Below are 23,345 nucleotides of genomic sequence, written 5' to 3'. Positions count from 1 at the left end.
TCTAGCGCTATGCCCTGATGTGAAATGTAAGCGTGTAGATATAGTCCTTTGAATGCCTTGCGCTCTACGTCTGCAAGACCTGGTTTGAAACTGCACAACTGCGCATGTCCTGCTACTTGCACATATGAAATCACTGCTATGACTAGATCAGGATTGACCTTTCGACCCCAAAAGCCATACTCGTATCTGAATGTCTTTATGAGGACTCGCATCGATAACAAATGCTTTCGTGTCCATTACAACCGCACTGCACGCAGATGGTAAATCAGTACTCAGGTGACTGCAGAAAAATGAGGATAAAAGGTTCAAGGGTGTGTCTATTTTGTTTCGGACATCATTTTCCGCCTCATCACCTGTCGTAGTTTTCTCAGTGAAGGCAGTGATGTAAAGCGGAACGGAGCATGCGCTGTGGGGAGTGTGCAAACCCAATGCCCATGTTAAAAATGGCGCAACCGCAGCCGCAGCAAACTGCGTTTAAGTTTGATCCCCCAAGCTCGGCTTCATCGGACAGGTATTTTAGTGCCTTAAGTTTCCACTCATGTTCTTAAATTTAGAAGAGACGTAGCTGTCCTAACGTTGATCGTAAACTCGTTCATGGTTTATTGACACCACAGCGCCATTGTTTTTTTCCCTTCCTTCAGGCAGTTCTGCTTAATCAAAACACCTCCACGTGGAAAAGAAGAACAGCAATAAATGTACGGCAGTTAGGTTTTGATATTTGTGGACAATAAGGCATGTTTATAATGGAATGAAAAATAAGAATATAAAATCGCACAGAGTGAGAATCAAAATACGGACAGTAGACAAAGCCACAGAATGTACATCTTGTTCCATGCAAACAACATGGTGCTTTTTCCCGTGTTACGCCATTAACTATGGGCAGAACATCGAAAATGGACTAAAACACTTATAATACAGACAAGTATTACTGAGTAACAGAGAGCACTGATAAGGTGATATTTATATAATCACCCTGAAGTAGGAGGCCTTTAAAGTCTGAAAGGCAATGTTCTCTGCAACGATGACAGCCTTCAGCCATAGGCTGCACTGAGCCATTGTCGTCGCGGTATTAGATCATTGGATCATGAGTGGTTCACAGCTTTCTTATTGATATCTTATGATATGTGCCATCAGTGACCCTCTACTCAGTTGTGATATCATGAAATCCGAGAATGCATTATTTGTGATACAACAGGAGTTGGGCACTCTGTATTTAGTTCCGCTGTTGGCATGTAATAGTTACAGGTGGGTCCCAAGGGGTAAGCACTGGGCAGATTGGGAACACCTGGGCATGCCTCACATAAACCCATATAACAGGCTAATTGAACTATTTATCTGAAGTTGATTGTCGCTCTCGCCACAGCCCATTGCAGTGATTAGCTATTGTACATTGATATGGTGTCCTTGTACACAGCTCTGGATGGCTCCATATTTCAAAAGTCAGCAGAGTTGCCAGGTACCATTTCTTGATTAAAGTAGGACCGTATATGATTTAAAATGTAGAGAGATAAGCCATCCATTTATGTGTATAAATATATCCTATTTGAATGTACCCTTGGCTTCGGTCAGCATCAACTTCAAACTTTACTGTCTTGTTAAAATGATACAAAATTAATACTGATGCATGGATAAGGAGCAACTCCAGTGTGAAGACCGGTATTTCTCAAAAGCAAGGTTAAGTAACAAGGATCGACCTAGTCTGAATTGCTTTCCTAAATTGAAAAAAAAAAAATAGTTTCAAAGGATATTATGGAAACAAAAGTTTTCAGTCCTTTTAAATTTTGCCTGGTATGATGTCCTGCAAGAACATTTGACGTCACCCATGGCTGACGTATAGCCACAAATGATGCCATATTTTCAGACGAGCCTGACATCATTTCAGCATAAATGCCTTGCTCGAGTCACATCTGCCTGATTCAGCGTCACAAAAGGAATATTATCACGCTACATCAGGAAAAGTTTACGGAATCTGCCAAAGACTTCGAATTTGTGGAGTCTTCATTTATAGGGGTTAAATATTGTTATTTGTCAAAAATCTTGCAGAACTGTGGTGTTAACTGTGTTCTTCATATTATTTTAATATTTCTGCCTAGCTTCTCTGAGGACTGATGTAGCACTTTAACTGATTTATAGATAATATTTCTCGGGTTACATGTAAATCGTACAGCTTTATGTGTACATGGGAAGGTCTGTCAGCAACCTGTGGATGGTGGTGGGTTTCCCAGGTTTCTGCCCAGTTTCCTCCCACTATTATGCTGGCCGCTGTCATTTTATTTATAAGTGAAATAAGTTGAGTACGGTGAAAACACCAATGAAATAAATGAATAAATAAATACAGCTTTATGCTGGAATAATTGTTTTACACTGTGCCTTAGTTACATTCGGCTCAGCTTGGATATGCTTACAAACTTCTCTTTCACCAGCTTATCAGGAACAATTATGTATCCCTTTAAAATGAACTATTCTTACAAACCACAGAGAATAGTATTATTTCTGTGATCTCAAAAATTTAACATTTAATGGTTGATATGCACTGAAAAAAAATTCCACCATGCAGGATGTAGTGTTATTAGAAGGTGGCTTCCAGCTGTTTGCAGCCCTCAATTTTTGAGCTATACTGGAATCACCCTGTCTGTCCGTCCGTCTCTTTGTAAACATTTTTTTTTTATCATGCATATTCTCCCAAATTACTGTGCCTATTTTGATTAAATTTACCCTACATCTTGCCTATCATCTGAACTTCTGCATGCTTAAGTTTAATCGCAATCAGGTAATTATTTTCATAATTATTTATGCATTATGTAATTATTTTCATAATTACCGTCATTTTGAACTTTGCCTAGTAGTGCCTTTCCATGTGTTCTGAGTTTGTCCATGCATCTCCTCCTCAAGGACTGAAGCTATTTCTATGAAACTTAGCATACATCTTCCCTTTCCTGTAAACTTGGGAATGCTTAAGTTCAATTATAATCAGGTGATAATGTTCATAATTACTCCTGATTGCTACATTTCTCTGTTGGAACTGAATGTACCAGTAGTGCAGTCAAAATGCACACCACAAATGACCCATGACACAATCTGTATGAAGCCAAACTAAGCAACAGGATGTCTTGTCATTTATTTAAAGGTTTTCTTTCTTTTATTTTTGGAAATGTAGGAGAATACCAGGACATGCGGATTCTCATTGTAAATAGAATAAGTAGGTACATGTAGGCTTTTGCTTCTATTTTACACCATTTAATCCTCTCTTTCAGGTAGCTGGCTGCTTTTCCTGAGTATTGAAAGCCCTTTCATGTGGAACTTGTTTTTGTTTTACAGCAGTGGTGATGATCCAGAAGTGGACCCTGATGCCTTCTTGCTCCACAATAGACCGTCCTCACCCGATATCAAACAAAAACTGCCTGTGCCCCCAAAAAGTCCCACGAAAGGGGCACTGCAGAAGAAACGGGGTCGCTCAGCTAGCAGTACCTCCAAAGGCAATAGGGTGGTACATTCTGGCATTCGTACCCTGTACACGGCGGGCCGCCCCCCGTGGTATGACAGCCATGGTCAGCTGACAGATGCCTATGTCATAGGTGAGGCACAACTAACATGCATCTATATCTAATCTTTTCTACACGTGAAAAGTGAAGACAACTTGAAACTGATGCCAAAATCTCATGAGAGAGCATGAAAACTTGTCTGCAAGTATGGTATTTTATGTTTTTATCAGTTTGTTTGTTGTTTATGTGCAAATACATCCGTTAAATCTGAATTATGATAATGTCTGTGAACATATTAAAAATATAAATATGATTTATATTAAGGGTCAACACATTTGTTAGCTGAAAAGACAAAATTCTAGTGCAAATATATTTTTGAAACATGTATTACAGCCTCATATATGACATTATTACACAAAGACATTAGTTACCAAGAAGTGGTCCCAAATCCCACCCAAAAATTATTTTCAAGTATTTTTTTTTAAAAATAAAAATTGAAAAAAATATTGATTCATTTAATTTGATGCAATTTGTGCTCTATCAAAAAGGTGGCTGACAACTCGTTTGGCTGTCTTAATTTTCATCTTGTTTTAATAATAATAGAAGGAACTATAAGCAGCTAATTAGAACAAAGAAGATGATCTTAATTTTGAGGATAGTTGCTGCGTCTACCTTGATCGCTTGGGTGGCCTAATGTTTAGAGCGTCTGCCTCGAAGTCAGGACACCTGGGTTCAAATCAAGATTGTAAAAATGGTACTTGTTGCTGCCTGGCATGATGCGCAACACTGAGAGGTTAGAGCAAGGAGACAGGACTGGTTGGCTCGGTGTCAGCATAATGTGAGTGGGTTGGGCGTCATGCTTGATGCTTTCCGCATGTTACTTGGGTGGAGGCCGCACCTTGATAACATGAACTCACCATACTACAAGAAGACACAGGATATGTACGCACACCTAATGACTCCTTGAAAACTGAAAAATTGCTATATACGATGTGAAACTCGAGCATACATACATCAGACTTATGTCATTTTAAGATGACTGTTTGCGAGTTCCGATGCTGTCTGAGTGGATGTGCTTGTCTGTAAGGCCTGGTGTGTTCTGTGTTGTGTAGGTTTGTTTGACGGTAGTGCTTCAGACCCGTGTGTGCTTGTCTGTAAGGCCTGGTGTGTTCTGTGTTGTGCAGGTTTGTGTGGCGGTAGTGCTTCAGACCCGTGTGTGCTTGTCTGTAAGGCCTGGTGTGTTCTGTGTTCTATAGATTTGTGTGGAGGTAGTGCTTCAGTCCCTGTCTGTGTGCTTGTCTGTGAGGCCTGGTATGTTCTGTGTTCGGTAGGTTTGTGTGGAGGTAGTGCTTTAGTCCCTGTCTCTCTACTTGTCTGTGAGGCCTGGCGTGTTTTGTGTTGTATAAGTTTGTGTGGAGGTAGTGCTTTAGCCCCTGTCTCTCTACTTGTCTGTGAGGCCTGGTGTGTTCTATGTTCTGTAGGTTTGTGTGGAGGTAGTGCTTCAGTCCCTGTGTGTGTACTTGCCTGTGAGGCCTGGTATGTTCTGTGTGGTGTAGGTTTTTGTGGAGGTAGTGCTTCAGTCCCTGTCTCTGTACTTGTCTGTAAGACCTGGTGTGTTTTGTGTTGTGTAGATTTGTGTGGAGGTAGTGCTTCAGTCCCTGTCTGTGTGCTTGTCTGTAAGACCTGGTGTGTTTCGTGTTGTGTAGGTTTGTGTGGAGGTAGTGCTTCAGTCCCTGTCTCTGTACTTGTCTGTAAGACCTGGTGTGTTCTATGTTCTGTAGGTTTGTGTGGAGGTAGTGCTTCAGCCCCTGTGTGTGTGCTTGCCTGTGAGGCCTGGTATGTTCTGTGTTGTGTAGGTTTGTGTGGAGGTAGTGCTTCAGTCCCTGTGTGTGTGCTTGCCTGTGAGGCCTGGTATGTTCTGTGTTGTGTAGGTTTGTGTGGAGGTAGTGCTTCAGTCCCTGTCTCTGTACTTGTCTGTAAGACCTGGTGTGTTCTATGTTCTGTAGGTTTGTGTGGAGGTAGTGCTTCAGTCCCTGTCTCTCTACTTGTCTGTGAGGCCTGGTGTGTTTCGTGTTGTGTAGGTTTGTGTGGAGGTAGTGCTTTAGTCCCTGTCTGTGTGCTTGTCTGTGAGGCCTGGTATGTTCTGTGTTCGGTAGGTTTGTGTGGAGGTAGTGCTTTAGTCCCTGTCTCTCTACTTGTCTGTGAGGCCTGGCGTGTTTTGTGTTGTATAAGTTTGTGTGGAGGTAGTGCTTTAGCCCCTGTCTCTCTACTTGTCTGTGAGGCCTGGTGTGTTCTATGTTCTGTAGGTTTGTGTGGAGGTAGTGCTTCAGTCCCTGTGTGTGTACTTGCCTGTGAGGCCTGGTATGTTCTGTGTGGTGTAGGTTTTTGTGGAGGTAGTGCTTCAGTCCCTGTCTCTGTACTTGTCTGTAAGACCTGGTGTGTTTTGTGTTGTGTAGATTTGTGTGGAGGTAGTGCTTCAGTCCCTGTCTGTGTGCTTGTCTGTAAGACCTGGTGTGTTTCGTGTTGTGTAGGTTTGTGTGGAGGTAGTGCTTCAGTCCCTGTCTCTGTACTTGTCTGTAAGACCTGGTGTGTTCTATGTTCTGTAGGTTTGTGTGGAGGTAGTGCTTCAGCCCCTGTGTGTGTGCTTGCCTGTGAGGCCTGGTATGTTCTGTGTTGTGTAGGTTTGTGTGGAGGTAGTGCTTCAGTCCCTGTGTGTGTGCTTGCCTGTGAGGCCTGGTATGTTCTGTGTTGTGTAGGTTTGTGTGGAGGTAGTGCTTCAGTCCCTGTCTCTGTACTTGTCTGTAAGACCTGGTGTGTTCTATGTTCTGTAGGTTTGTGTGGAGGTAGTGCTTCAGTCCCTGTCTCTCTACTTGTCTGTGAGGCCTGGTGTGTTTCGTGTTGTGTAGGTTTGTGTGGAGGTAGTGCTTCAGTCCCTGTGTGTGTGCTTGCCTGTGAGGCCTGGTGTGTTTTGTGTTGTGTAGGTTTGTGTGGAGGTAGTGCTTTAGTCCCTGTCTCTGTACTTGCCTGTGAGGCCTGGTGTGTTTCGTGTTGTGTAGGTTTGTGTGGAGGTAGTGCTTCAGTCCCTGTCTCTGTACTTGTCTGTAAGGCCTGGTGTGTTTTATGTTCTGTAGGTTTGTGTGGAGGTAGTGCTTCAGTCCCTGTCTCTGTACTTGTCTGTAAGACCTGGTGTGTTCTATGTTCTGTAGGTTTGTGTGGAGGTAGTGCTTCAGTCCCTGTCTCTGTACTTGCCTGTGAGGCCTGGTGTGTTTTATGTTCTGTAGGTTTGTGTGGAGGTAGTGCTTCAGTCCCTGTCTCTGTACTTGTCTGTAAGACCTGGTGTGTTCTATGTTCTGTAGGTTTGTGTGGAGGTAGTGCTTCAGTCCCTGTCTCTGTACTTGTCTGTAAGACCTGGTGTGTTTCGTGTTGTGTAGGTTTGTGTGGAGGTAGTACTTCAGTCCCTGTCTCTGTACTTGTCTGTAAGACCTGGTGTGTTCTATGTTCTGTAGGTTTGTGTGGAGGTAGTGCTTCAGTCCCTGTCTCTGTACTTGTCTGTAAGACCTGGTGTGTTTCGTGTTGTGTAGGTTTGTGTGGAGGTAGTGCTTCAGTCCTAGTGTGTGTGCTTGTCTGTGAGGCCTGGTATGTTCTGTGTTCGGTAGGTTTGTGTGGAGGTAGTGCTTTAGTCCCTGTCTCTGTACTTGTCTGTAAGACCTGGTGTGTTCTATGTTCTGTAGGTTTGTGTGGAGGTAGTGCTTTAGTCCCTGTCTCTGTACTTGTCTGTGAGGCCTGGTGTGTTCTATGTTCTGTAGGTTTGTGTGGAGGTAGTGCTTCAATCCCTGTCTCTGTACTTGTCTGTAAGACCTGGTGTGTTCTATGTTCTGTAGGATTGTGTGGAGGTAGTGCTTCTGGGAAGACCACAGTAGCCAGGAAGATCATCGAGGACCTGGATGTGCCCTGGGTCAGTGTCCTCAGTATGGACTCTTTTTACAAGGTAAGTCACACAATGTCATCAAATGTAAATGTGGGTAACATATTTGACATATCCTTGCTGAAAAAAATGGTGCTGTAAAAGTGTCCTAGAGAGAGTATGTCCTGGGCTTTGCCCGGATTACACCAACCATTATTTTGGCTGTTTTCATGTGAAATGTTCTTGAAAATGACATATAGGCCAGTTGGATATATGGGGGAAGAGGTAGGTTTTTGTGACCTGGAGAGAGGTGAGGGATGGAGGGAAGGTTTTGTGACCTGGAGAGAGGAAAGGATGGAGGTAGGTTTTTGTGACCTGGAGAGAAGACAGGATGGATGGAGGGTTTTGTGACATGGAGAGAGGAGAGGATGGAAGGGGGCGGGGTGACATGGAGAGAGGAAAGGATGGAGGAAGTTTTTGTGACCTGAGGAGATAGGTTTTTGTGACCTGGAGAGAGGAGGGGAGGGAGGTTTTTGTAAAGATGGAGGAAGTTTTTTGTGACCTAGAGAGAGGAAAGGAGAGGGGTTAGGGGTGTGTAATCTGGAGGGAGGAAAGGATGGAGGGCTTGGGTGTGTGCGATCTGGAGGGAGGAAAGTAGACAGGTATTGCTGACCTGGAGAGGAGAGAGGTGAAGTTTTCATCACTTGGAGAGAAGAGGGAGATGCATTCATTCAGTACATCTGTACATACTAATTGATGTGATGTTTGACAAGGTTGAAATGATTGGACTTTTTTTGATCCCAGATGCTGTTAAGCCGAATAGTTGTGCGATGAAGCATATATTCATATTTGCAGCTGTCCTATAAAACACTGCTGATTTCAGTGAAGTGGTGTTGGTATGTTACCAGGTGCTCACTCCAGAACAGCATAATCTAGCTGCTAAGAATGAGTACAACTTCGACCATCCCGATGCGTTTGATTTTGACCTGATGCTACACACACTGAAGAGGTTGAAGGAAGGAAAGAAAGTCGAGGTGCCGGTGTACAATTTCACAACACACAAACGAGACAAAGAGAAGGTAACCATTCATGTTAAGTCTTCGGGACTAAGTTTTTGTAATGTGCATTTTCTGGTGTTTGCACCTGCAAAATTTTGACCTGTACTACATAAAGTTGAAAACAGTAAATGTTGCATTGACTCAACGACTAAGCCAAACTTAGTGTTGATTCTCTGTATTTCTTATATGCATGGAACTTCCATTGTTAACGACTAGACCAAACTTAGTGTTGATTCTCTGTATTTCTTATATGCATGGAACTTCCATTGTTAACGACTAGACCAAACTTAATGTTGATTCTCTATATTTCTATTTCTCTTGAAGAAAATCATCTATGGTGCTAATGTTGTGATCTTTGAAGGAATCATGGCCTTTGTGAACAAGGAGCTGCTGTCTGTGAGTACTTGGGAATGAACCGCCGAAATTATTGCACTATGTACTCTCATGTACTTTCTGTGGCAACTCCAGCAAATGATGCAAAGCAATACATGGTTCAGTATTTCATTCTATTAAAACCACATGTTTCAAGATTAGCAAACTTATGTTTATCTATTGCTTAACTCATTCTAGATCTCTTAGATGTAATAATGCATATATGTCTTCTTGGTAGTTTTGTTAGCCCTTTCAGCTGGACCTCAGATGTATACAGTTTAGCAATAAATGGTCAAATAATGCAAGAAATGGCCCATTTCAACAATGAAAGGCCAAATTCACACTCTGACAGCACAAGCTAGTCATCTGAGTAAATCATTTCAATATTATTGAAATATTGATGTGGTTTTCAGTATTTTGTGTAGTACCAAATGAAACAGGGAATCACCTTTAGTCTGTGGGAAATGCCTATCCGAATATTGCTTTCATGTCCACAGCTGATGGATACAAAGATATTCGTAGACACAGACTCTGACATCCGATTGGCTCGCCGATTAAAGCGTGACATCTCAGAGAGAGGCCGCGGTCTGGAAGGTGTCCTCAAACAGTACCAAACCTTCGTCAAGCCCGCCTTTGAACATTACATCGCCCCAACCATGTGTCATGCTGATATCATTGTGCCTAGAGGTAAGGGGAGACTACGCTCACAGTGACGCGTGCACTACAGTCTTATGTATGTATTTATGCTGGGTTTTACGTGGTACTTAGCAATTTTTCAGTCCTCTGACAGTGGAGTCATTAGGTGTGTGTACGTTTACTGTGTCGTCTTGTGGCAGGAGAGTCCATGTCACCAAGTGCTGCTGCCACTGAGGCATCATACTGAAGACACCACCCATGACACCCCACCCATGACACCCCACCCATTCACATTATATGGACACCGGCCAACAAATCATGTTTCCTTGCTTTATTCTCTCATTGCTGGGTGCCAAGCGAGGTTGCAACAAGTACCATTATTAAATCCAGCACTTCAGTATTATTATTATTATGCAGCCAAAGGATGGTTAGTTTGTGTTGAATCTATCATTCAGCGCATAGAAAGCTTTTAAAATAACAACAATTGCTCAACTTTTGACCTGACATGAAGGCTGATTATATGCTTATTAGTTCTCCACAAAATTATGTTTCCACCCACCCATAATGAAGAAGCTAAGCTGTATACGTACTGTAGTTCTATAATTGATAGCTCATTATTACCTGTTTAGTTTTGGCTGTTCAGAATTACCTGTTCATTGTTGGCTGTTCAGTATTAGTGGTGGCTACTCAGTATTACCTTCTCAGTGTTGGCTGTTCAGTATTACCTGTTCAGTGTTGGCTGCTCAGTGTTACCTGCTCAGTGTTGGCTATTCAGTATTACCAGTTCAGTGTTGGCTTCTCAGTGTTACCTGCTCAGTGTTGGCTGTTCAGTATTACCTGTTCATTGTTGGCTGTTCAGTATTACCTGCTCAGTGTTAGCTATTCAGTATTACCTGTTCAGTGTTGGCTGCTCAGTGTTACCTGCTCAGTGTTGGCTATTCAGTATTACCAGTTCAGTGTTGGCTTCTCAGTGTTACCTGCTCAGTGTTGGCTGTTCAGTATTACCTGTTCATTGTTGGCTGTTCAGTATTACCTGTTCAGGTTTGGCTGTTCAGTATTACCTGTTCAGTGTTGGCTGCTAAGTATTACCTGTTCCGTTTTGACTGTTCAGTATTACCTGTTCACTGTTGGCTGTTCAGTATTACCTGTTCAGTTTTGGCTGTTCAGTATTACCTGTTCAGTGCTGGCTGCTAAGTATTACCTGTTCCGTTTTGACTGTTCGGTATTACCTGTTCCGTTTCGACTGTTCATTATTACCTGTTCAGTGTTGGCTGCTCAGTATTACCTGTTCAGTGTTGGCTGCTCAGTATTACCTGTTCAGTGTTGGCTGCTCAGTATTACCTGTTCAGGTTTGGCTGTTCAGTATTACCTGTTCAGTGCTGGCTGCTCAGTATTACCTGTTCAGGTTTGGCTGTTCAGTATTACCTGTTCATTGTTGGCTGTTCAGTATTACCTGTTCAGGTTTGGCTGTTCAGTATTACCTGTTCAGTGTTGGCTGTTCAGTATTACCTGTTCAGTGTTGGCTGTTCAGTATTACCTGTTCAGGTTTGGCTGTTCAGTATTACCTGTTCAGGTTTGGCTGTTCAGTATTACCTGTTCACTGTTGGCTGTTCAGTATTACCTGTTCAGGTTTGGCTGTTCAATATTACCTGTTCAGTGTTGGCTGCTGAGTATTACCTGTTCAGGTTTGGCTGTTCAGTATTACCTGTTCATTGTTGGCTGTTCAGTATTACCTGTTCAGTGCTGGCTGCTAAGCATTACCTGTTCAGTGCTGGCTGCTAAGTATTACCTGTTCAGTGTTGGCTGCTCAGTATTACCTGTTCATTGTTGGCTGCTCAGTATTACCTGTTCAGTGTTGGCTGCTCAGTATTACCTGTTCAGTGTTGGCTGCTCAGTGTTGGCTGCTCATTGTTGCCTGTTCTGTATTATCTGTTCTTACCTGAATGACATCTCTTTCTGATTTACAGGTGGTGAAAATGAAATTGCCCTCAATGTGATTGTACTGCATATCCATACACAGCTGCAGAAGGTTAGTAAACTGTCAGTAAAGACTTAGAAAAGGGACATAGTACTGCTGAATGACCAAATCTGAGATGGTCAATCTCACTCAGGACAGAGGTAGTATCCAGTACTACATTGACTTGTCCTTAACCGGATCTGAAGTAAGAGATGCTCTTCTAAGATGTCAAACCCGAGTACCAGTCAAGGTCATTTCAGCTCACAAATGAGTGAAAGAGCTGATTTCTAAATACAGAGAGAAGAGCTTGATTAGGCAAAAAAAAACGAAAAACAGATGCACTTATACTCTGTGTAGGGAGTGGCTGTTAAATCTGACTTGGTTTTGTTAACATAATGTTGTTGGGGTATAAAATAGCACATTTCAAAATCAACAATGTAGCAAACTTTTTTAGAACAACATTGGCTGGTATTACTGGATAGGAAAGCTAAATTACAATATTTTTGCCGTCTATACCTTTGTTGTATAAGGTAAATTTTCAGAAGAAATATGTGGTATAGTCCTGTGAGGACAAACTGTGTTCTGTTCTCACACATTTCTGATCAGAGTGAGGGTTTATTTTCAGCGAGGTTTCAAACTGCGCTCCAAACTGGCCTCCTCTCACAATGGCCACCCAATGCCCAACACGCTGTACGTGCTGGAGAAATCTAAACAGGTACAGGGGCTACATACATTAATCAGGTAAGCTCCAGTGAAGTCTCACCTTTGTACAAAAAATGGCCCAAAATTATCTTCATTAATTGAACAATTTTGAATAATATATCAGTTATTTTATTTATTTACATGTATTTCCATCTTGCTTAACTGTGTACTCAGTAAGAATTCGTCACACTTATACAGTCACTATCAGTTTTATGGGCGGAGAAGCCCTTTGATAGGCACTAAACAATAATACAATCACTGTCAGTTTTATGGGTGGAGAGTGTGATAGGCCCTAAACAATTACACAGTCACTGTCAGTTCTATGGGTGGAGAGAGTGATAGGCCCTAAACAGTTGTAATGGTTTCCTTTTATCCTTTTATAAAGTCATTATCAACCAATGAAGTAGATATTCATTCATTTACACAGTGAACCAGTAACCATGCCTAACTGCCTCTCAGTCAGTATTGTATATTGATTATTCAATTCTTGGCGTGTGTCATAGACGTGATTGTCATACTAGTGGCATGCTAATCTCTATATATAGCCAAGAAAGTGGAATAATGCAAACAGTAAGAAGTCCTGGGTCGTTTTGAGACAGGGAAACAAGAACTGAGATCTTCACTGAACTCTATCGTGTATGGATATAGCAGATTTGAGGTCATAGTACCACTCTGTGCTGGATGGGGGAAGGTCTGCCAGCAACCTGCGAATGGTTGTGGGTTTGCCCTGGGCTCTTCATGGTTTCCTCTCACTATAATGCTGGTCGCTGTCGTTTAAGTGAAATATTCTTAAGTGCAGCGTAGAACATCAATTAGATAAATAAATAAATTTGATAATATGAAAAGAGATGATGAGTGAGTTACAGGTGTTCATGTATGTGCCTGACTTTGTTTATGAACAAGTGCACAGATTCTCAGTGGAAACTCCAGCTGGAACATTTTTGCCTCCTTTGACCGGAAATCTTTTCACCATTGAATCTGTTCTATTTAGAATTTGTGATTAAACACCAATCTGTCTATCAATGGGTCAATTTTCTCTCCACTTCACAGGAATAAAGATACGTCTCGAGATGAGTTTGTCTTCTACTCCAAGCGGCTGATGAGACTGCTGATAGAGAGAGCTTTATCCATGCTACCTCACAAGGTGCATCACTTTCATTTATTTGTCCCCCTAATGAGATTCTCAGTGGTCTGGTCTCGGGGCTGTTGAGTTCACAGTGGTGTCGCCATATAGATTTTGTCTTTACAGTCTGCCAAGTTATAAATATTTATTCCAAATTAAAACTGGTAGAATGTGATACTGTAACATTATTGTTTTATACTTTGTTTAGGTGAAATTTTCACAACTTTAAACAAAAAAACAATTATTCCAGGTAATTCATATTTTACATTATTTCCATCTTTGCAAACCTTGTGCATCATCTTTACATGTCATGGATAAACATCTTATTCTTAGCTTCCATGGCAACCATATTTAATAATGAAAAATAATATTTAATGACAGATGGAATTGTCAACCCTCCTGATAAGATGTACACCGTATGGTGCCTTATTATACTTTTGTAGTATCTTCCATTTTTTCCTGGAAATCACTGTGATGTCATAGTATATGTACTTCATTTCCTATAATATTTCGACCACTTCAGTGGCCTAGTGGTTAGAGTGTCCCCTTCGAAGTCGGGAGATGTGCAATCAAACTCAGGTCATGTCATACTTAAGACTTTAAAAATGGTACTTGTTGCGGCCTTGCTTGGCGCTTAGCACTCATAGGTTAGAGCAAGTAAATAGGACTGGTTGGACCAGTGTCAGTGTAATGTGATTGAGTGGGGTGTCATGTCTGGTGTCTTGACATGATACTTTAGTGGCAGCCGCACTTTGGCGGCATGGACTCTCCCTGCCACCAGAAGGCACAGTATATAGACACACTCTCAGTGACTACTCGTCGTCATATGACTGAAAAGTTGTGAAATACGATGTTAAACCCCAAGCATTCAATCATTCATGTAATTTTTGACTTTGAGAAGAACAAGTGTAGTCAAGGTCTAATATCTCAAGAACAAGCACATCACATTTACAACCTGCTAACTGTATCAAATTGATGAAAGTTACACACCTCAGATTCATGTGGGAAGTATGAATTTTGTCTTTAAAGGAGAAGAAAATTTGAATATCAATTAAATACCATTGAAAAGAGTATGCATTTCCTCGCAGGTGCATGCCATAAAAGAAATTCTAATATGTTTCTCAAGTTGATAAATTATAAATAAAGTCAGCGCCAAAATCCGCTGTCGGTGACTCCATTTTGCCTAAGAACTAGTCCTGACGTCTTGACGGCAGTTTAAAGACTCTCATTGGCCCCAGCATAAATTACAGGGTGTTAAAGATGGAGGATGTGATGGACTCAGCAATATATGCCAGCTTTGCCGTTTTCAGGCTTTACGTGAATGGCGAAGAAAAATCGTCAAATTATGCAACAGACACCACCAGATAGAAACAGATGTGCTCTTTTCAACCTATAGTGTCATTTTTTTTAGGTTTTCTTCTCCTTTAAGCATTCAATTTGTCAGATTTATGACCTTTTCTGTGTAATAGCTGTTTATAGTGTCATCTACAAGTTACAAAGAGGAAGTGTATCAAAACTGGTAATGTTTTGTTTAGTATGATGTACAATATGTATGTTTGCCAAACTGAATGTAATATGTGTATTCCAGAATCATGGCTTTACTTTCTTTTCAGAGTCATGTTATTGTGACTTTGATTTGACGTAAACAGTGTTTGTTTCTGTTTGTAGACAGTGGTGGTAGAAACACCACAAGGTGTTCCATATGAAGGCAGGAGACTGGATGTCAAAAAGGTTGGGCAATAGTTAGAGCACATTGTCATACCTCACACCTGAACAGGTGAAGCAGCGATCATTACCAAAGTGATGAATTACCTAGAGCAATTATTATTTATTTAGTTTTTTAACATTGCACTCAAAGAGTTTTTCACTGATACAACATGTATTTTGTGTACGGGTGTAGTAAACTTGAGTCAACCATGAACTAACTTTCTGCCTCAATATACATATACCAGTATGCTGGATTTAAAGCTTGCTGACCTCCGTGTTATCTGTGTGTGTCAGATATGTGACTCACAGATTGTCTGTTTGTGTCAGAAGTGTGATCCCCATGTTGTCTGTTTGTGCCAGAAGTGTGATGTCCATGTTGTTTGTTTGTGTCAGAAGTGTGATTCCCATGCTGTCTGTTTGGGTCAGAAGTGTGATCCCCATGTTGTCTGTTTGTGTCAGAAGTGTGATCTCCATGTTGTTTGTTTGTGTCAGAAGTGTGATTCCCATGCTGTCTGTTTGGGTCAGAACTGTGATGCCCATGTTGTCTGTTTGTGTCAGAAGTGTGATCCCCATGTTGTCTGTTAGTGTCAGAAGTGTGATCCCCATGTTGTCTGTCTGTGTCAGAAGTGTGATCCCCATGTTGTTTGTTTGTGTCAGAAGTGTGATTCCCATGCTGTCTGTTTGGGTCAGAAGTGTGATCCCCATGTTGTCTGTTTGGGTCAGAAGTATGATCTCCATGTTGTCTGTTTGTGTCACAAGTGTGATCCTCATTTTGTCTGTCTGTTTGTGTCAGAAGTGTGATGCCCATGTTGTCTGTGTCAGAAGTGTGATGCCCATGTTGTCTGTCTGTGTCAGAAGTGTGATCCCCATGTTGTCTGTCTGTGCCAGAAGTGTGATCCCCATGTTGTCTGTTTGGGTCAGAAGTGTGATCCCCATGTTGTCTGTCTGTTTGTGTCAGAAATGTGATCCCCATGTTGTCTGTTTGTGTCAGAAGTGTGATCCCCATGTTGTCTGTTTGTGTCACAAGTGTGATGCCCATGTTGTCTGTTTGTGTCACAAGTGTGATCCTCATGTTAGCTGTCTGCGCCAGAAGTGTGATCCACATGTTGTCTGTTTGTGTCAGAAGTGTGATCCCCATGTTGTCTGTCTGTTTGTGTCTGAAGTGTGATGCCCATATTGTTTGTCTGTGGCAGAAGTGTGATCCCCATGTTGGCTGTCAGAAGTGTGATCCCCATGTTGTCTGTCAGAAGTGTGATCCCCATGTTGTCTGTTTGTGTCAGATCTGTGGGGTGTCCATCTTGAGGGCAGGGGAGACCATGGAGCCTGCCCTGTGTGAGGTGATGAAGGATGTGAGGGTTGGAAAGATTCTGATACAGACCAATCACGACACAGGAGAGCCGGAGGTAAGACACCTGGGGATAACCAAGGAGGGTCAGGAGTAGTGGCAGATCAATCCAGTCCTGTGGGTAGAGCATGTGCCTTGTATTGGGTACATCTGGGGTTCAGGGCCAGATCGAGTCGTACTACTGTTACATCAGTAATCCTCGTGCCATAAGAGGAAAGGTCTTTCAGCAACCTGCGGATGGTCGTGGGTTTCCCCCGTCTGTGCCCCATTTCCTTTCACAACAATGCTGGCTGTCATCGTATAAGTGAAATATTCTTGAGTACGGCGTAAAACACCAATCAAATAAATAAATACATCGGTAATTTAAGAGAAATATACCAAGTATGACCCATTGTGAGTGTCTGGTGTCTTTAGTGTGGAGATTCAGTGAGGCAGCACAGTAAATGTGTCCGCATTGGATCCGGCCTGTTACTAGGAGACACTGTCATGATATGGCTAAAATAATGTTTGAAAGCAATGTAAAACCTTGATCATGCAAACTATCTTTGACTTGATGGTCAAATTGAGATGAAACAAGCCAAGCACTGGTCATACTTGTGTAGTGTGACGTATATTGTGGCAAGGTAGGATATCATGTCTGGTCTTTATATGGCTGAAATAATGTTTGAAAACAATGTAAAACCTCGATCATGCAAAATATCTTTGACTTGATGGTCAAATTGAGATGAAATAAGCCAAGCATACTTGTGTAGTGTGACGTATATTGTGGCAAGGTAGGGTGTCATGTCTGGTCTTTGCTGTGGTTTTCCTGTGCGGTACATGTTGCACAGTAGACATGAGCATTCAATTTGAGACTGGCCTGCTGCAAGGAAACACTGCCATATGAAGGAGATAATGTCCAAGAGAATATTAAAATACAAAATACCAAAAAAGGCATGGTTTGTTGAACAGACCAAATCATATGTACCAACAGTTATCTCTGATCAGAATTGTGAAGTAGGATAACACTGTTTTACTTTGAATTGTTGTCTCTGGCATGTAGTGTACAAATGTACACATACTGCCTCTGGCCTCTTGTGCACAAGTGTACGCATACTGTCTCTGGCCTCTAGTGCACAAGTGTACACAAACTGTCTCTGGCTTCTTGTGTACAAGTGTACACATACTGTCTGTGGCTTCTAGTGTACAAGTGTACACATACAAATGAGAAAACCAGTAATAATAACAACCTAAAATTGTTTCTTTGTGGACAAGAATAAAAGTTCCCTTTCATTACCCTAGACACAGAGATGGAGAGATGAAGTGCTTAAAAGCGTGGGATAACATGGGATATTTGGTACTTGAACGTTCATGGGAACACTTTTTTCTTGTAGGGTGGGACCTTTGACCATTACCTGACTGGCAGGCCTTTAAAATTTCTCTCCATGATTGGTTAGTAGTGAATGTCCATTTAGCAAAAACGTAATGCATTGCATAAATATAGGGTCTGTTGACCATCAGATATTCAAAGAAATACACGTGATGACTGTTCTGTATTTGACAGCTCCATTACATCAAACTACCCAAGGACATGAAGGAACATCATATCATGCTGATGGACGCTACTGTGGCAACTGGAGCCGCGTCCATGATGGCAATACGTGTGTTACTGGACCATGATGTGCCCGAGGAGAATATCACACTACTCAGTCTACTGATGGCAGAGTCAGGTAGGTGATATAACACACCATGAGTTTACTGTGGACACCAACACAGCAGAGGAGAATATCACAGTGCTGAGTCTACTGATTGCAGAGTCAGGTATGTGACATAACACACCATGAGTTTACTGTGAGCACCAACACAGCAGAGAATATCACAGTGCTCAGTCTACTGATGGCAGAGTCGGGTATGTGACATAACACACCATGAGTTTACTGTGAACACCAACACAGCAGAGGAGAATATCACAGTGCTGAGTCTACTGATGGCAGAGTCAGGTATGAGACATAACACACCATGAGTTTACTGTGAACACCAACGCAGCAGAGAATATCACAGTGCTCAGTCTACTGATGGCAGAGTCAGGTATGTGACATAACACACCATGAGTTTACTGTGAGCACCAACACAGCAGAGGAGAACATCACAGTGCTGAGTCTACTGATGGCAGAGTCAGGTAGGTGATATAACACACCATGAGTTTACTGTGGACACCAACACAGCAGAGGAGAATATCACAGTGCTGAGTTTACTGATGGCAGAGTCAGGTATGTGACATAACACACCATGAGTTTACTGTGAACACAAACACAGCAGAGGAGAATATCACAGTGCTGAGTCTACTGATGGCAGAGTCAGGTAGGTGACATAACACACCATGAGTTTACTGTGAACACAAACACAGCAGAGGAGAATATCACAGTACTCAGTCTACTGATGGCAGAGTCAGGTATGTGACATAACACACCATGAGTTTACTGTGAACACCAACACAGCAGAGGAGAATATCACAGTGCTGAGTCTACTAATGGCAGAGTCAGGTATGTGACATAACACACCATGAGTTTACTGTGAACTCCAACACAGCAGAGGAGAATATCACAGTGCTGAGTCTACTGATGGCAGAGTCAGGTATGTGATATAACACACCATGAGTTTACTGTGAACACCAACACAGCAGAGGAGAATATCACAGTGCTGAGTCTACTGATGGCAGAGTCAGGTATGAGACATAACACACCATGAGTTTACTGTGAACACCAACACAGCAGAGGAGAATATCACAGTGCTGAGTCTACTGATGGCAGAGTCGGGTATGAGACATAACACACCATGAGTTTACTGTGAACACCAACACAGCAGAGGAGAATATCACAGTGCTGAGTCTACTGATGGCAGAGTCAGGTATGTGACATAACACACCATGAGTTTACTGTGAACACCAACACAGCAGAGGAGAATATCACAGTGCACAGTCTACTAATGGCAGAGTCAGGTAGGTGACATAACACACCATGAGTTTACTGTGAACACCAACACAGCAGTTGAGAATATCACACTACTCAGTCTACTGATTGCAGAGTCAGGTATGTGACATAACACACCATGAGTTTACTGTGGACACCAACACAGCAGAGGAGAATATCACAGTGCACAGTCTACTAATGGCAGAGTCAGGTATATGACATAACACACCATGAGTTTACTGTGAACACCAACACAGCAGAGGAGAATATCACAGTGCACAGTCTACTAATGGCAGAGTTAGGTATGTGCGTTGACTACTTGAATGTTCTGTTTGATGCATCAACCTGGAGCTGACTGTTGAGTATGTCGTTCAACACTTCTTCTAATACTGTATAACTTTTCCAGGTGTCCACACAATTGCCTATGCCTTTCCCAAGGTAAAGATTGTCACTACAGATGTTGACAAGGAAGTCAATGACAAATTCCACATTCTACCTGGAATAGGTGAGTTCCTTAAGGGTTTAAGTGGTTGTAAATGGTCTTCAGTCAACTAGTTCCTTATGTATGGCTGAAGCAGGTAACTGTTGGGCATAAATAGTGCAAGTTGTAGAGAGTACTATAGTACCTTGTGATGTGCACTTGGTATCTCAGCTCTCTCTCAGTTGTTTTTTTTTTTTTTTTTTTTTTGTTTCTAAAAATTCAAACAAGCTGAAGTATGTTTTAGGAAAAGTACAAAGTACCTTTTGCTCCATTGACTATTTACCATTACATGTATGTATATGTACTGTGTAATTTGACCATATTTTTATATTTCATCCTTCAGGTAACTTTGGCGACCGCTATTTTGGCACAGATGCCTCTCCAGAAGCAGAACCCTGAAAAGCCAGTTTCTTATTGCACACCTTACAGACTCATTCTTGTCATGTTCGAATAGAGCGTGTTCTGCATTATGGTAATCCAGTACAAATGCTTCCAGTTACTCATGATTTATGATCATGTTTATGATCATGTTTATGATCATGTACTCCACAGTTCATCTGCTTTTACATCAAAGATAACAGAAATCGGACATAAAATTTATGTGTTGGGCTGTTGGCTGTTTCCTGCTTTCAACTTATAAACATTATACGAAAGCTTTTGTGGATTTAGCCAGTCTTACGGTGTATTTAGTATCTGTTTAGGGTGATGTTCACCTATATATGCATTGCAGCTCCTCAAAGAGCAAAAATGTAATCCCAAGTCTGCTTGAATGTAAGGTCAGTTTACATAGCATTGATTCTTAGTTCTTATTTTGCCTTTTTTCTTTTGTTAATTTGGATTTTTTTAAAAACAAACAATACAGCAAACCTATTATATGTATAGTTACGATGTGAAAATCCAAGGGCGCCAGCTGTCACAAGAGTTTACAATTTTTATTTGTTGTTTTTACCCTGGAAACTGCAGGGCCATATTACGCAAGGTGTTACCTGGTTAAGATTTGCTGACAAGAGTGAAATTCACAGGTGAAGACTTTTTTTTTTTTTTAAAATGTGTGCACATCATTGTTTGGTTTATTTGTTGGTTTTTGGATTGTGCTAAGACAATGACACAAGATATTAACAACAAGGGAGTTAACCAGGAGGCATGCTGAATTTAGAAAGTTGAATTGCCTGCTGTCAGAGTTTTTGAAGGGGCATCTGTGACCTGGTGGTAATGCATCACAATGACCCAGGAGCCTCTCACAAGCTCATACTGTCTTCCTCTCAGGTCATGGGAAGATATAGCAACCTCCTGATGCTGATGGTCGTGCGTTTCCCTCGGGCGCTGTTTAGGCCAGCGTATATGAGAAGTCATGTAAATGTGATCTTGGGAAGCAGCCATTGTGTGAACCCACTTTTGCTTGGCTGTAACTCTCTAAGGCTCAGGTATGCTCGTATGCGATTGGTCCACGTGACATACTAGTGAGTGGATCAAGATTTTGGTGATAAGCCGGCCCCACTTTTTGAAAATAGGCTGATCTGCTGTGGTGTACCGTTTTGTGGTACACACATCTGTTGTGGTGTACACTTTTGTGGTGCACCAGCTGCTGTGGTGTACCCTTTTGTGGTGCACACATCTGCTGTGGTGTACGGTTTTGTGGTCCACACATCTGCTGTGGTGTACGGTTTTGTGGTCCACACATCTGCTGTGGTGTACCCTTTTGTGGTGCAAACATCTGCTGTGGTGTACAGATTTGTAGTGCACACATACGTAGTGAGTGTTATATTTGAATGAAATTCCGTTCTGTATAGGTTACACCTGACTGATAGTTTAAAATCCAACAGCCCAAACACAGTGCTCTTACAGTAAGATGATTTACAGTATTTTTTACTACTCAATCAATACGATTACAGTTTTACACATGTACATGTATTTGCATTTATTAAATGTCTTCCCTAAAATAGCTACCAATGTGCACATAGCCCAGATAAAAACTTGCCAGTAGTGACACTGATGACCAGTAGTAATGTTGAAATGTGCACATACAGTGTACTATATGGTTTGGAAATTCCTTTGACTGAAAGGATGCTCCTTATTCCTAATTTACAAGTGTTATCCAGTTTAATTTTGGTTTAAATCAGAGTTGTGTAGGTCCACAAATGTACACATTCTCGTTTACACATTATTGTGGACATTTTTGCAAATGTATGCCGACTTTTTTACTCAGTCATCTGCCACACTCCTCAGTCGTGTCTTATTTTGATCTTCTGTAACTGCCATTCGGAACATGTGAAGGTATATTTAGTTGCTACCTTTACCCTGGTTGTTGTGGTAGTACTGGTATATTGTGTTACAATACATGGTACACACACGGGCATCATGCACAAGAAGTGGGGGGAGGGCTGCACCTCACACTATTACATCATCCTTCAGTTGTATGCCAAATTGATAGTGCAGCAGATAGATCTTTGTTGCTCTCTTCTCTTTATGATTTAGAATATGCTGAAGTATGTATTTATATAATGGAGTTGTCGTAGTTCTCCATGCTATGTTTCATCTTTTACAAACTCATTTTGGCATTTTTTTTTTTGAAACAAGCCAACTTATTCAAATGAACTTTAGATATGTTCATACTTGATTTTTGTTTCATACAGAAGCCTGAAACTCCTATGAGCTGTTCATTTTCTTGTTACAATGTGTTCACATACATGTTACTGTGTGTTCAATTACATGTTATGATGTGTTCACATACAAGTTAAAATGTGTTTACATACATGTAACAATGTGTTTACATACATGTTACAGTGTGCTCACATACATGTTACAATGTGTTCACATACATGTTTGTTGCCAAAATATGGCTGCAATGTTGCCAAAGTGGATGCAAGACATATTTCATAACATAAATCATAGGAAAGAGATTCTTCATCAAGTAGAAATTCTGTTTGTTCAAGAAGGACATTTTCATGTAGACACTAACATAGAAATGTCATCCACAAATTATGATATTGATAAGAATCTCATATGTAATATCGTTTCCAACCTTAAATGCCTCTGAAATATTTAAGCCTTAATCATTCACTCATATGTGTTTGGTCCTGATTAGCTCACCTGTATATAGGACAGACGTAGATTATGTCATACCCTGAGCATCGGTGCCTGCGTCCTATAATAGAGAAAATAATATTAAACAAAATGTTAGGGGTGGTATCTTAAAAAGGACTGCAGGTATTGAGCTCCGAGTTTGCACACATGTAGGGGGATATTCGGTGATTGATTGGGTGTGTTCATATTAAATACCGAAAAAGTACTAAATTCCTGACTTAGTGTGTCTTAAAAAGTAAAGGTATTGACATGAAGTTTTATATGCATATAAAGCAGAATGACACAAGGGAGATGTTTCATCGATGATGCTCTGAATGCATATTAATTACTATAAATTACCAACTTCACAGTTGCAGTTCTTTATGCATTGAACTGAAGGTTTACGTTAATGTGTCTCATATAGGCAAGCTCTTTGGTATCCTTGATACCAATTCTAAGTTTTATAGACTACAAAATCAGTTAGCAACCTTTTATGTGTATAGAGGGACAAGTTTGGTTTTGCCAATAGCATCCGTAATCATTCCGTGAAGTACTGTGACAAGTTAA

The 23,345-nt window shown here is 41.3% G+C and overlaps 1 protein-coding gene across 1 annotated transcript; it reads left to right on the top strand.

Moving 5' to 3' along the window:
- The first annotated feature begins 428 nt into the window (after nucleotides 1–428).
- Nucleotides 429–20,240, top strand: LOC135481328 (uridine-cytidine kinase-like 1). Its single transcript, XM_064761165.1, has 14 exons — nucleotides 429–511; nucleotides 3,319–3,575; nucleotides 7,364–7,470; nucleotides 8,295–8,465; nucleotides 8,769–8,840; nucleotides 9,314–9,503; nucleotides 11,420–11,481; nucleotides 12,035–12,150; nucleotides 13,162–13,255; nucleotides 14,903–14,965; nucleotides 16,222–16,344; nucleotides 17,830–17,995; nucleotides 19,641–19,739; nucleotides 20,059–20,240. The coding sequence occupies exons 1-14, from the start codon at nucleotides 429–431 to the stop codon at nucleotides 20,112–20,114; spliced, it is 1,659 nt and encodes a 552-aa protein (XP_064617235.1). The 3' UTR covers nucleotides 20,115–20,240.
- The last annotated feature ends 3,105 nt before the right edge of the window (nucleotides 20,241–23,345 follow it).

The sequence above is a fragment of the Liolophura sinensis genome, unplaced genomic scaffold (genome assembly GCF_032854445.1).
Source record: "Liolophura sinensis isolate JHLJ2023 unplaced genomic scaffold, CUHK_Ljap_v2 scaffold_23, whole genome shotgun sequence".
Taxonomy (NCBI): Eukaryota; Metazoa; Mollusca; class Polyplacophora; order Chitonida; family Chitonidae; genus Liolophura; species Liolophura sinensis.
The sequence above is the reverse complement of the archived record's forward strand: the minus strand, read 5'-3'. Positions and strand labels throughout refer to the sequence as shown.

Coding starts and splice junctions, on each gene's coding strand:
- LOC135481328 (XM_064761165.1), top strand. CDS start 429: ATGCCCATGTTAAAAATGGCGCAACCGCAGCCGCAGCAAACTGCGTTT. Junction 11,482..12,034: donor TCCATACACAGCTGCAGAAG/GTTAGTAAACTG, acceptor GTTTATTTTCAG/CGAGGTTTCAAACTGCGCTC. Junction 14,966..16,221: donor GGAGACTGGATGTCAAAAAG/GTTGGGCAATAG, acceptor TGTTTGTGTCAG/ATCTGTGGGGTGTCCATCTT.